A 14,485-nucleotide genomic window follows, 5' to 3' on the forward strand; every position below is an offset into this window, starting at 1 on the left:
GCTTCACCAGGGGCATAGGTAAGAGGATTCGGAAACTTCGATTGGGGCTTTGTCATTGTGTATGTTTGCACGGGCCGGAGGGTATTATGCTTGACGCTCCCGTCGCATTGTTTTGCTTGTTGGTGGTGTGGGGCATTATGAAAGCTATGCAGCACACTTGGCGGGAATGTGTCGCGCTCCTCAACGCGACGTGCCTCACCGCAACCTGAGAAGACTGCGAGTTTCTCTTCGAATGCTCCGGCGGCCGTTACGGGCCGACGCAAGCAGCTGGGACACCGCGCATTCTGGCGAACGTCGCTGCTGCTCAGGTTTTCTTGAGAGCGGATCGGGCGGTGCGCGTCTTGCAGTTCATCTGGGCCTGCAGCGCTTCCCAGGAACCTTGGAGTGTCTACGGTGTCGGCACACATGGCTCAAGTGGATCAAGTGCATCTCTCAGCGGCTGTTTACGCTCTACAACGCAAAGCATGTAGCCCGGGAGAAAGGCAACGCAGCGTTCTCCGCGCGGCGGCAAGTGCTCTCAACACGGCGGCAGGACTCCACGTGAGATGAGCGGCGTATAATATCAAACGCGCTCCTTGGGATGAAAGACTCCGCGTCTGGCACTGGGGCACGTGATGCAAGCCGCGGACTCTGGACGCTACATAATGCATGACGACCACGAGAGAGCGCGAGGGGAATAGTGACTGGTGCGAGGCGAGACCGTGAAGAAACGGTTGGTTCCGCCCAGAGACATGAACCTTACGCCTGATTGGTGAAACTGAATGTTTTTGCATGGCGAGGCTATTTAATCTCTTGTTTTGGGGACTTTGGAAGAGAGATCGAGATGTAATAAAAGAGTGAAAAGCGAGGGTCGAGCATCCTAGCAGTCTTCCAAAGTGCCCGGCAGGCACACCCCAGCAGACCGGCGGTCAGCGAGTTCGAGCACGGCGGGTGAGGGGAGGACCTTTTCGAAGGGCTGAAGCTCAGCAGACCGTCGCCTCCTGGGACGAGCACGGCGGGTGAAAGCTGGTAAGAGGCTTCGGAACGTAACTAGTGAGGACCAGTTTCTGTGATGTAGTCGTTGGGGTAGCCCTTGAAATTATTGTTCATAGTCCATTTCACATATTCAAATTCGCGGTTTCACCGGAGGGCCGCCTCCCTGAGGAGCTGTTTTGTAACACGAGCCGTCATTGGTGTAAGCAGATGAAGCTGCCGGATTCATTATAAGCAAACTGGTATATTAGAGCTTAGTCGGATACACAATTAAAGCAAACTTGATCGTTAAAATTTAAGGAGGTTCAGATGATCTGCAGAGCGTCGGAGGACCGTGCAGACGCATCTGGTTCTATCGGCGTCTCTCGTTTGGCTCTCCCGAAGCTTAGTAGCTTGGTGTTCTCTGCAGCCGCCTTTCGGCGGCTCACGTTCTCCTCGGAAGCTCCCCCTCCTTGCCCGCATGACGCCGAGGCTTAAGGAGTTTTGCTTTAGAGTCCCAAAGCATGCGCGGGCCGCCTCGTGAACGCGCAGTTTACGTGGCACGGCGTCGAATGTCCTGGGCCTCGTTGTCTGTGTTTTGACAGGCTTCGGAAAGAATGTGCAGCCGAGTCCCAGTCAGTCTGGCTCGAAGACAGCCCCCCATGCGTGGTTCAGCCCTGCGGTGACGGCGTGAACCGCGGAGAGAGTCGGATGCGGGGCGCCTCGTGATTGCTGCGCAGGAGCGTTAAATGCCCTCTGTCGGCGTTTTGGGTCTGCGTGGCTTGCCAGTAATGAGAATGCTGACACGGTGCGCTCTCGTCCGGGTCTGCTTTCCTCCGGCGCGTTCGGCGTTCTTGGCCACGTACCTTGTGGCCTGCCTCCCGCTCGTTCGAATACGCCTTCGCTTCCATCTAGGAAGACGATGCGGCTTGTACGGACTGTCGTGTTTGTCTCGTTCATTACGTTTTTCGGTCCGTGGAGTCATGCTTGTACCGTGATGGTTGCTGATACGAATGCGTCTTTCTTTTCCATCTGGGGAGACGATACGATTTGAGCAGGCTGCCGTGTTTGTCTCGTTCGTTACATTTCTTGGTTCGGGCCGTCGGGCTTGTACCTTTCTGCTTGCTCATACAAATGTGTCGTCGCTTCCACTGGGGAGCCGATATGGTATGTGCAGATCGCGACGATTGGCTCTGTTGGGACGTTTCTCACTCCGAACTGTCGGGCTCTCTGGATTGTGCCGCATCAAACCGGGCTTTCGTCGCGACATTGGCCTTATAGATTGCGTTGGCAGTGGCTTCTGCACCATTGTGGCCTTGGCAGGGCCGCGTGGTCCGTCGTGTCGTTGGGAGCCCGGTTCGTGGCGAGCTTGCAGCGACACCGGCTGCTGCACCGTTGTGCCGTTGGCAGGGGCGCGGGTTCTGTCATGTCGTTGGGAGCCCGGTTCGTGGCCCGCTTGCGGCGACACCGGCTGCTGAATTGTTGAGTGCGTGGCAGGGGCGCGGGGTCCGACGTGTCGTTGGGAGCCCGGTTCGTGGCCCGCTTGCGGCGACACCAGCTGCTGCATCTTTGAGTGCGTGGCAGGGGCGCGGGGTCCGACGTGTCGTTGGGAGCCCGGTTCGTGGTCCGCTTGCGGCGACACCGGCTGCTGCATCGTTGAGTGCGTGGCAGGGGCGCGGGGTCCGTCGTGTCATTGGGAGCCCGGTTCGTGGCCCGCTTGCGGCGACACCGGCTGCTGCGCCGTTGAGTGCGTGGCAGGGGCGCGGGGTCCGTCGTGTCGTTGGGAGCCCGCTTCGTGGCCCGCTTGCGGCGACACCGGCTGCTGCACCGTAGTGTGCGTGGCAGGGGCGCGGGGTCCGACGTGTCGTTGGGAGCCCGCTTGCGGCGACACCGGCTGCTGCACCATTGTGTGCGTGGCAGGGGCGCGGTGTCCGACGTGTCGTTGGGAGCCCGGTTCGTGGCCCGCTTGCGGCGACACCGGCTGCTGCACCGTTGAGTGCGTGGAAGGGGCGCGGGGTCTGTCGTGTCGTTGGGAGCCCGGTTCGTAGGCCGCTTGCGGCGACACCGGCTGCTGCACCATTGAGTGCGTGGAAGGGGCGCGGTGTCCGTCGTATCGTTGGGAGCCCGGTTCGTAGGCCGCTTGCGGCGACACCGGCTGCTGCACCGTTGAGTGCGTGGAAGGGGCGCGGGGTCCGTCGTGTCGTTGGGAGCCCGGTTCGTAGTCCGCTTGCGGCGACACCGGCTGCTGCACCGTTGAGTGCGTGGAAGGGGTGCGGGGTCCGTCGTGTCGTTGGGAGCCCGGTTCGTGGCCAGCTTGCGGCGACACCGGCTGCTGCACCGTTTCCGTGGCTGCGGGAATCCTCGTCAACGAAGTGGGTAGCTGCGCTTGCGTGGTGGCGGTCATTGCAAGAATTGCTGTCATGCGCGGTGTCCCGTCACTGGCAGCGCAAGGCGCAGGTATATGGGCACTCCCGTTCAGCCCCTTGTCGTAGCGTGCGTGACTGTCACTTGCCGTTCGCAATCTTTCCGCCGTTCCAGCTCTCGTGCCGTCAGCAGTAACTGCAAATTGTGTTAGGCTTCGTCCGGAATTAGTGACGTTTTCCGTCGGCGTTGGGACAACTGGTCTGACGTTGCCGTGCACTCCAGGTACGATGGCCGTGGTAGCCTGAGCGAGCTGCGCCCGGACGATCTCTACCTCGGCACAGAGCTTCTTGATTGTGGACAGCGCCTCCAGGTACGCCTGCCTCTCGTCGTCGTTGGCAGCCTGGCTTGTCGTTCGCATGTCCAGCTCGTCGGAGGCTCGTTGACGAATGTTCTCTTCGAGGATTCGCGAGTTCAGTTCGTCCTTGCTTCTGGAGCACGGAAGTTCTCGGGGTTTCTGTTCGTCCACAAGCTGTTTCTTCGTAGCGGTGCCAAGGATGTTGCGGTCTACTGAGGAGATCGGCGAGTAGACGATCGTAGAGTCGGACTCCGTCGACGAGGTTTGCGGTGGGGCTGTTGCGTCTTCAGAATTACGTCTGACTGAAATCCTGTCGGTTGTGCGAGCAATATGTTCGTCAGCAGCATGCTGACACTGGACACGCACACAATTTCCGTATATCACAAATGTCCATGCAGCACCACAGTGAGGACACTTGTCAGTTGCTAGCAGATCTTTTTCACGCCACCGATGACGGACGATGGGGTTAGAGCTGCCCCCGCCCTAATCCGGCACACAGATACCTCCTCCTCCTGTATGAGACAGCGGAAGAAAGGGAGAGAACACGGAGCAATTAGAGCGCGCGTTCGCTGGCACAGAACTTGGGAATGGAAACGTGGGGCAGGTACGGATCTGGGGGAAGAGGGAAAGGTGGCGGCTGGTCTGATGTGTCAAGGTAAGTCATTGCATCGGCTTGAGTGCTATCTGGACCGTGAACATGTTCGCGAATCCACTGTATGCGCACAGGACAGGGGTACTTTTTCACAGAGCAGATGAATTGATTGTGTAACCTGGAATGTGCGTCGAACAGCCTTAAGCGGTTTAAGGGTGGCGAGGGAGTCGGTGTAAAGATGAACTGTATTGAATGATAAGACGAGCGGAAAGGAACCAATGGCGTTGCAAATGGCTTGAAATTCTTATGCCAGGGGATGCACGAATCCGCGGTGCATGTCGCGAGAAAGTAGAGGTGCGGATGGGAAGGACTATATACAGAAGTAACATACCCCTATGCAGTATGTGATGCATCCGTGTACAATATCCACCCTTCAGGCCGAGACGCGGCTGATACCGACGGGGCAACAGTGAGGCCATTGTCTGTGAGGTGGCAGTATGACCACAGAGGGAGTGTCTTTAAGCGATTAAATTGCAGACTGTTTGCGAGCTCTGTTTGCCACCCGTTGGTCAATGAGTTCACTGATTGTACTATCTTGGGCAAACTCCTGAAGCACGGGTATGGGTGCCACACGGGGCAGATATGCTATGGCGCGCATAGCCTCATGATTGATAGCTTCAATGGAGTCCCACTGTCTGCGGGTGAGACGTTGATATTGTGCCTGTTATGTTACCCGTGACTGAAGGATAGAGCGCACAAGCTGGTGGGCCTTATAAGCTTGCGCGCCACCAGAGCTCATTGATATGCTGCGCATCAGGCCTAGAGTAGCGTGAGCCGATTTACGAGTAGCTGACAGCTACGGGCTCCCAGTCCAACATGTATTAAGCAGAAGGCCAAGAATGCGAATTGTTTCCACCTGAGCAATCGGAGAACTATTTTAAGAACAAGTTCAAGGGGGAGCTTTCCCTAAGCCTGTTTTCTTTTCAATTCGGATGAAACATGATTTAGTAGATGAGAATGTTAGACCGAGAGGTGGGAGGCGAGATGTCAAGATATTCAGCGCGTGCTGCAGGACTAACTAGTGGATAGACGCATCTGTGGGACAACACAACAATGTTATATCATCGGCGTGCACAAGCACCTGTACAGAAGGGATGGTCTCTAGGCTCGAACAAGAGGAATGAAAGCCGAATTAAATAGTGTGGGGGCGAGAACGGAGCCCTGGGGCACTCTTCCATTGGAAGTAGAGTTATGAAAAGGCATTCCTCGGACACGTACACTGAAGGTTCGATTTCTTAAAAAAGCGTGAATCTAGAGGGGAAACTGTTGAGGGAGACCAAGTGTTTGAAGGGAGTCAATAATGGTAGAGTGAAGGATGTTATCGTATGCTTTTGTTAAGTCTGTAGCGATCACGGTTCGAACAAGGTGACTCTGTGGAGAGTGGTGAAGCATGCTAGCAGCCGAAGTAGCAAGTAAGCAGCATGCGATTTATACCCAAACTGGCCAACCCCTCACCCTTCAAAATTTGCGCCCGATCTCATTACCGAGCTATGTCGGCAAGCTTTTCGAGTATGTCATTATCAATCGCTTGCAGCCGTTCCTGGAAAAACAGGCTTTCTCTCCAACGTTCAGTTCGGATTCGGGCCTTCCTTCAGGGACGCAAGGTAGAACTCCAACTTGGGGATATCGGCTCCAGTCATTCCCTCTGCCTAACCGGGGAACCCCACGAAGGGCGGTACTGTCACCGTTACTTTTTAACATTGGCCTAGCGCCACTGGCAAAGGCCCATGCTGCTATCCCAGGACTCCACATAGCCCTATACGCACATGATATGCCCCTCTGGACAAAGGAGGATTCCTTGTAACAGCCAAGGATATCCTGCAATCTGCCACAGACATCACCATCTCCCATTTAGCAAACACAGGCCTCCGTTGCTCTCCAACGAAATCGGAGCTCTTGCAGCTGAAACCCCTCCCCAGTGACCCCCCTTTTGAACTGCACATGGACGGGAATCCAGTGCCTATTGTGTCTCAGGTGAAGATTCTCGGTCTTCTTAATAACAACACACTCAATGCAACCGCACCCTTCAGCTCTTGTAAAGAAAGACCAAGCATGTCGCTGCACTGAACAAGCACGTCGCAGCACGAAATCATGGGCTGTCTGAACGCGAGACCGTCAATATGACCAATACATTAACGATTAGCCGCATTACATACCAGCTCCCATACCACTTACTCACTCAGCGCCAAACACAAAAGGCAGAAATCCTAATACGCACGGCTGTCACCTCCGCCCTGCGTCTCCTGGCCACTGGTAACCACAACACCGTGATCGAATTAATAGAGGTTCAACGCTCCAACCAGCTAGTCCGCCTGAGTCGCACGGAAGCAGGACAACGGCTACTGCATCAGCTCCGTCTCAATCCGCCTATTCGCACCCCAGTAAGTCCTACACCTTACATAACTTCTCTGCGCTCGCAGGATCACATAGACCGCAAGCCCCTACTGCGCAATGTGAGCGCTAGCCTTCTTCAGGGTAGGCTTCACGCTCGAGCGAGCTATTTCACAAAACATACAGCAAGCGCTCCGCTATCCTTTATGTGAACGCGGCAGATAATTGTAAGGTAGGATTCTTCACGGAAGTCGCAACCTATGAAGACGGCACAGCGGGGGCCGCCGCCACTATCCAAACTAATTCGCCTGCAGAGGCGGAATGAGCCGCCATCGCACTTGCGCTGGCCCACACCACCATTGACAAAAACATAACCGAAACATGCACATATTCCTAGGCCGCATACCGTCACTACCTAAAGGGCGCGGCGACGCCGGCCACACACCATTTCTTGCCACAGCCACCTCTCTCGACTTAACGGTTACTTTGTCGTGGATCCCTGGGCATGCCACGGTTGCCGGTAATGAGCGCCTTCATGCGCTGGCCCGAGAACTCTCCTCCCAGACCCCGGACGATCAGGCCCCCAACCCCGCGCAAGAGGCCACATCGGTCCTTTCTACATGCCATCAAATCACCACATTCTTCAAACTCAGCCGCATGACATTGCCACCACCCCATAGTACTTCGTCGCTCTCATCCAAAGCCACACGGTGACAGTTATAAACGGGCTGCTTTATTTCACCTTAAACTTCTCTAATGCTTTCATCTGAGGTTCCCCCGTCATTGTAACGCCTATGGCTTGCACAAATCCACTTTTCCACTACCTTTACGAATGTCCTTCTCCACAGGCAGTACCCCCATCCCCAATCCCAATCATTCTTCCTGGGAGGCTGCTTTGCGTAACACTATGCCCGCCAGCCAGAAATGACTGGTGGATTTGGCTTTATGTGAAGCACAAGCCCGTAGACACCTGGACCAGTAGGGGACCACCCTGAAGATTTTTTTTTATATAATAAAAGTTGTTTCCACCCTTATCCAGAACTAGTACGTTTCGAATATACGGCGGAATATTTATATTGTATTTTAAACCTATTCAGTGTTCTTAAATGCACTAAAGGTATGCAGAAAATACGTTCCTAAACTTTTTTCATCGTCTTCCAAATATATTCTTAAAATTTGTCAAAAATGCGCCACTTCAAGCAGACTTCGTGCAGGTTTAAAATACGTGAAAAAATATTTACGCGATTTTGACATCTTGTCAGTGTATTAAAAGTGTTCTGCAGACATGTAATCAATTTGAAGTATACTTGAATTTTAACGGGCAGCCCTTTTAATTTGAAGCACACTTTTCGCTGCCGTAGAAGATACTAGAGCTCGAAATCTCGTTTCGGGAAATGGCATTTCCATGTTGGCAATGTATTTAATCTTGTGCACTTGTACTTGTGTAAACACGAAATTAATTCTTCCAAAGTATACTTCAATTAAAACAGAGGTGTCCGTGTAAACATATTTGCAGCACGTCAAGCTCCCATTGAACAATCTAGTGCTCGAAATCGCGCTTCGGGAAATGGCAGTTGCACAAAGAGCCTTTCTTTCATTCCGTGTCCAGAAACAATCAGTTGTAGTGGTAAATGATTAAAGCACCAGAAAGATTTCCAGCCGACATTCGTTCCTTTAAGAGGTGTTGCAGGCAACAGTCGAAAAATTCTGCATTATTTGTAACTTTCTTTGCGCGATCGAAATGCAACACTAACCGGCGCCAAAATTAAGTTAAGCACTTGTAGTTTTTTTCTCTCCAAACGCTACGGCACTTTTAATACATGTCCTGCCATAATGCGTGAAGTGTAGCTACCTCAGCCATAATTAATCAATAGTCGCACACACCTCCTCTATGCATAAACCCGAGCCCGTCCTCGGCCCGCAACTTGAAGCCCAGGCCCGGTGAAGTAGCACATTTTCTGACACAAGTTGCCAATGCAGAATAATACTCTATTAGTATCGGATCAGTTAACGTTTCCGTTCGTGTCATTATCCTTTTTTATGTCCATGCATATCGGCGTGAAACGCTCATTACCTCCCTCTACGTCCGCAGTGACATCGCGAACCTTGACAGGGCCTTGTTCATTTCTTGTGAATCAACAGCAATGCCGTTTTCTTCTTTAAAGAATGGTTGTTAGCGCTTTTTCACAAGGCGTCAGCGCCGCAAGTCTTTTTTCGTAGAAACTCCAGAAATCTCAGGGTTTCAATATCTGCCAAGTTCTTGCTTGCGATTTTATAATTGCACATGGAAATCGGCACAAGAGAAAAATGCAGTGTTGCCCATGTTTGACGGGCTCATTTTCTCTATATATTTGATTGCCTCTATGCAGCAACGGGAAAGTGCGAACCATACAAGCTGATATTCCCATCGACCGGGTTCTGTGCAGGGCTGGTGACGGACGCAGGATTACCGGCGTGGCGTGGTGAGCGCGCTGACCGCGACGCCGACACCGTGCGCATGGTGCGTGAAGCAGGCGCCATCCCGGTGGTGACGACCAACACACCCGAGCTGTGTCTCTGGACCGAGTCGTTCAATCAGCTGCACGGACGCACCAACAATCCATACGACACACGGCGGACAGCTGGAGGCAGCTCCGGTATGGCGCCATGTCCTCAAGCGTGTCGAACACAGCGCATTTTCGCGCGCAAAATAACGCTCCTTTAAGTTGGGGCTGAATATCAAAATGCGTAGCCACCAATTCGCGTCCGGTAATACGCATCTGATGTTTGTCCAACATTAAAAAAATAAAAACGCTTGCCGTGCGTTCCGGGGATGTTGCGCTGAACGGTGGCCGGCGGGCAAAAACAAACGATGCGCGACAACGCCCGGTTTCCATGGTAACGCGATAATTCATGTCGCTGATGTTCCCCAGGCGGGCTGATCCATGACGCTGTGATGACAGGTCCACTTGAAGCTGCGTAATTGGTAATTTACCTGGCCGCTGGTGCAATTCCGTGATCTTTCCTCACGTATATATTTTACACCGTGGCTCCGGGCTGGCAGTTTACACGGCGTTGCAATTAAACCTGATGCTCGCTGTCACGAAAACATTGTCTCTAACACCAGTAAGGGCATCTACAACATGCAGGTGATGAGTTGCGACACCACGGTTTCCCCTCAGGGAGCTTTTGATGAGCAGTGCGCCACCATGGACTCAAGAACCTACTCTTAACAGTACGTGGAAGCGCCGTGCCCAGTGAACACCAGATCATGGCGGCTGAACAGATGCCGAGTGTATGGGCCTCTGAGATCCCTCGGTGAAGGCAAGAGGGTACAGTGGCCCAAGCTTCCTGCAGACCGCACTTCAGGGCTGATTAGACCAGGGGAAGTGGGCACTCGCCTTTTCGTGTCCTCCCCTTCATCTTTCCCTTTCCTATATTTTTCTTCGCAAAACACTACTGTCTCGTCTTCTTTTATTGGCTTTTCCTCTTTTTCTTACGACTTGGGCTAACCTTGTGTGGCTAACTACCCTGCGTTAAGGCATATTGTTTTATATCTAGGGTGTACAGCTGAAATGGCCATACCTTGCTTGCAATATTCTGTCCTGCCCACTCGCTGGGTTCCAGGCGGGTGGCTCGCACCATGGCCGAACAGTGCATGTATTTTAAGGCTGGGATTTTATCACAAAACAATCGCCCTCCGCGGAAAAGAGGACGGACCAATCTCACAGTGGAGTGTTTCCAGAAAGCGAAAAAAAAATTCTTAGTGTACTGTGCTCTTCATAGTGAAGAAACAAAGCCGCAAAAAACTATGTTCCCTTTCTCAGCTTCCAAATGTCTCACTGATATCTTGGGTTCAGGCATGTAACTAACAATAATGACCAGTGCAGACCTACCAATAGAGCTCAAAGACACTGTCCAGTACTCCACACTTTCTTACCTAGTGTTCATTTAGGACATCTCTCGGGCAATCAGTGCACACCGATGCCTAAACACCGTCTGCAGTGTTGTTTGTGAAACAGATTCATCCATCTCGATGAGGACGAGATACTGGAAGGTCTTGTGGAGCAAAATGTCATAAATGTACATCGCATCAAAATAATGAAGGAACACAAAGAAATGGTAACAAAACATCTAGCCCTAACTTTCAACTTGAGCATACTCCCCAGTCTATAGATGCATATCACCTGTAAATAAATGTTCAACATTACATTCCAAATCCACGGAGGTGTTTCAAACGCCAACGCAACGGTCATGGGTTGCAAAGTTGCCGTGGCAGCGAACCTTGGGCAAAACGCGCCTAAAAAGAGAATACTTCTGATAACTGTGAAGCAGCAGCACTACTCTGCGCAAATTTTGAAGTAATCGCCCCTTCTATTCATGTTCTTTCTTGCATCTCGTGAATATCTTGACATCCAGCAGTTTGTGTTTATAAATGCTCTTCAAGAATTAACCATCATGTCTGCCTTGACATTACAGTCAGAAAAGAAATTAGACACAGACAACACTGCCTTCCGGTCTTTTTTGATCAGGAAAGAAGCCTACGACACCGCGTGGGGTTCAGGATCCTATGCGGCCTAGCATGCCTAATAATCTGCGGTAGGATGCTGAACTTCTTGTAAGATTTTTTATCTCGCCGTTTATTTCAGTAAGCCTTGGTTCAACTCTCTCGAGAAGCTTCGTTATGAAAAAAGGAAAGCACTGGGGTGCAGTATAAGTTTTACGCTGTCGTGAAATTAATTCTATATCCAATTCAGGAGTCCATTATGCATTCTCAATATGTTAATCACCTTTTAACAGCATGCCTATCGTCCAGCTTATCAAAATGTGAGACAGATATAACTCACATTGAACGAACCAGCGATTTGGGCAGACAAAAAATGATTTAAGTTTTGCCCACAGAAAACAGGTGCTGTTTTGTTCTCGATCAAAACCGACTTGCAGATTGATTGCACCCCGCATTTAAATACAATTATACTTCTTATAAAAGAAAAACAAATTATTAGGCTTAAAATATGACGAAAAACTCACGTTCCCACCAGTTGTAAATGGCATCAAAAAGCAAGCTTCTCAATTCCTCAATATACTCAAAGTGCTCACAAGAAAACACCAGTGATCCTATAGGATGCGCCTTTTACCGATTTAGCGCTTCATATACCCTCTTCTTAATAATATTGATGCATTGTGTATAGGTCTGCGGGGCCATCATATCACAAAACTTGATCCTGTACAAAACCTAGGTCTGCCTCTCTCAAATGGCGCATGCAGAAAATCCCCCGTAAATAGCCTTTATGTAGAAAGAAATAAAACACTCCTCGCAAACAGAAGAGCTATGCTTACGTGTGCATACGTGCTAAAAATAAGACTTACGAAAACGCCTTTGTTACCCACAGATACTAAGTGCACATCCAGAGTATTGTTCAATATTCAACGTCAATCAATCAGACCATTTTTATAGCGCTTTGAAGTTACATGTCATGAAATAGGAATACTACATACCTTAACCGAAATTGCCCAAAAACATGATCTATTGCAATCATGGTGCAGCCTTCCCGCCGCTTGTGACTTCACACTAACACATTTTTGCAAAAAACATACACCACATTAACCTTACTACAAGAATACCTCGCTCTGAAAGGAAAATTACATAAAATTTTACTTGGATGCTTCTAAAACAGCAGCGCACGTCGTAAGTGCTGTAGTACAGGGGAAATTAAAAATAATACATTCAATTTCTCCATCAATATTTACTACTAAATGCTATGCAGTGTGTAAGGTGTTGCGCAGAATCGTGAATAAGAACATCGAAAACAACATAATCTACACTGATTCTCTCAGCTTACAAACTAATAGATCTAACTACGCAATAGAAAAATTATCCTTAACACTTCCAACACTATTAAACCGGTTTAAAAATTCCAGGACTTACCTGCTTAAAATATCTAAACATAAATTACGACAGCTTCACTGCATTTATTCTTAAAAACTGCACCTGTAATCCTATAATATCTATATTAAATCCTATGTTTATTGTACTGCTTTGTACCTTCTGTTTTATTGTATTGATTGTTGTTCTATTTAATTTCTTTCAATTTCATTTTTTGACCCCCTTATTTTTGGCTCTGAGAAATAGCGAAGAGACTATATAATTATTTGTGCGTGTTCTTGCTTTGATGTTGTTACCCTGCAGAGGGAGGCTGTTGGCCTTTATGAAGCTGCCGTTTACGAGCAGCTTTTACCCACAATCTCCTACATCATCCCGCAGAAATAATAATAATTATTATCATTATTATTATTATTCACTGTGCTAACGTCAAGAAATGCAGTTGAGCACAGAGCAGGATCAGTCATACACACCAAACAAAAAGACACAACACAAGGACATAGGAAAAGATTCTGGTGGATCTCGAGCCACGTCGGCATACTGGTAACGAGAGAGCCACTCGTGCTGAACGAGCCAGCAGTGGAGAAGTCAAGAATGTGAACATGACGCGTAAGTACTGCATTAAGTTGACACTTAGTAAATTCAAGGAAAGAGTGGAGTAATACAATACACGACAAACTACACATCGTAAAGCCCCCTTAGGATAATACAAGCAGTGCAGAAACTAGGAACGTTTCATTGAGGTAATCTTGTGTCTTTTTCGCTTAGGACACACACACACATAACACATACCTTCTTACTGACGAAACAAGCCAAACCTTTTTGCGAAAGATGTGGTGACGAGTTCACAGTAAGCCATATAAACAATTCTGATGCTTAAGAATCGAAAAACTAAGGAAAACTTACGTTAATAAATTTTGTATAAAGCAATCCTTTTCACCCAATGCCCATCTTTTGTAACAATGCAATTGTTAACATGTCTTGTGATTTGAGCTTTGCAAGATAGTTATCTGCAAGAAACTCTAAATTCTGACCACACTGCTTCGCTAGCTTCTTAGGTACATCTCAGCACTTACCTCATTTCTGAGAAGCAGTGCCGTAGCCAGAAATTTTACTCTGGGGTGGAGGGCGGTAACAAACGCAACAATAATAATTGCATTGCTGTTGCCATTGACAATGGCATTGTGTGTGCTACGCACTGTCTAGAAAAGTGAAATTCGTATGTCTTAGAAATTGTGGCACACATGATTACGAAACATAATACTGAGCAGGGGAGAAGACACAGGAGAGAAGCAAACAGAACGACCTCGTCATGTTTGCTTCTCTTCTGTGTCTTGTTTCCTGCTCAGTTATATGTCTTGTAATCATGCAATACCAACTATCCCCTTAACGTTCCGTCGGTGGAATCATAACTGATACTAATGCTTCCATGTTTTTCGTATTTAATATGTAAAGAAAATATCACACGAAGTCTAGAACTATATGCAGTTCATATCGTTGATATGAAAACGTAAGGGCCATGAAATTAGCAAGTAGAGGGCAGATATTTTAATGAATGTTTGTCGCTCAAGAACCTTTACACTTTTGTACATAGGAACGGGCAGGGAGAAATCTCAATGACTCTATCTTTCGTTCCAATGCAGCTGCTATCACCGGCCATGCATTGCGAGTAATGGCACCGAAATTTTAGTCGCAGCAGCAAGTCATCGATATGCCCTTGAAAGTTTGTGGTAGGATGGGCCCCTTGCTTTACATGACTGCAGGTGCATGGGCGTTGTCACGAAATCAAACCCGAGTTAGCAATGTTCGAGCCAAAATGTCTTTTCTAGTCTGAAAGACACTGTAGGTGACAAAATCCACAATGACTTCCGGCGCCGGTGGTTGTTTTGGTCTGCGGTGCGTGACAGTTCGAAAATTTTTGTGGGGGGGGAGAGGGCTGAAACCCATAAGCCCCCCCCCCTCCCTTTTG

General features: G+C 49.5%; 1 protein-coding gene across 1 annotated transcript in view; it reads left to right on the plus strand.

Moving 5' to 3' along the window:
- The window catches only part of LOC144121937 (fatty-acid amide hydrolase 2-A-like), a 49,692-nt gene that overhangs the window by 20,202 nt on the left and 15,005 nt on the right, over positions 1-14,485 (plus strand). The window contains exon 3 of the mRNA XM_077655392.1: positions 9,080-9,289. Within this exon, the coding sequence (XP_077511518.1) occupies positions 9,080-9,289 (210 nt within the window). The remainder of the gene's footprint in view (positions 1-9,079; positions 9,290-14,485) is intronic.

The sequence above is a fragment of the Amblyomma americanum genome, chromosome 2, assembly GCF_052857255.1.
Source record: "Amblyomma americanum isolate KBUSLIRL-KWMA chromosome 2, ASM5285725v1, whole genome shotgun sequence".
In the NCBI taxonomy this organism is placed as follows: domain Eukaryota; kingdom Metazoa; phylum Arthropoda; class Arachnida; order Ixodida; family Ixodidae; genus Amblyomma; species Amblyomma americanum.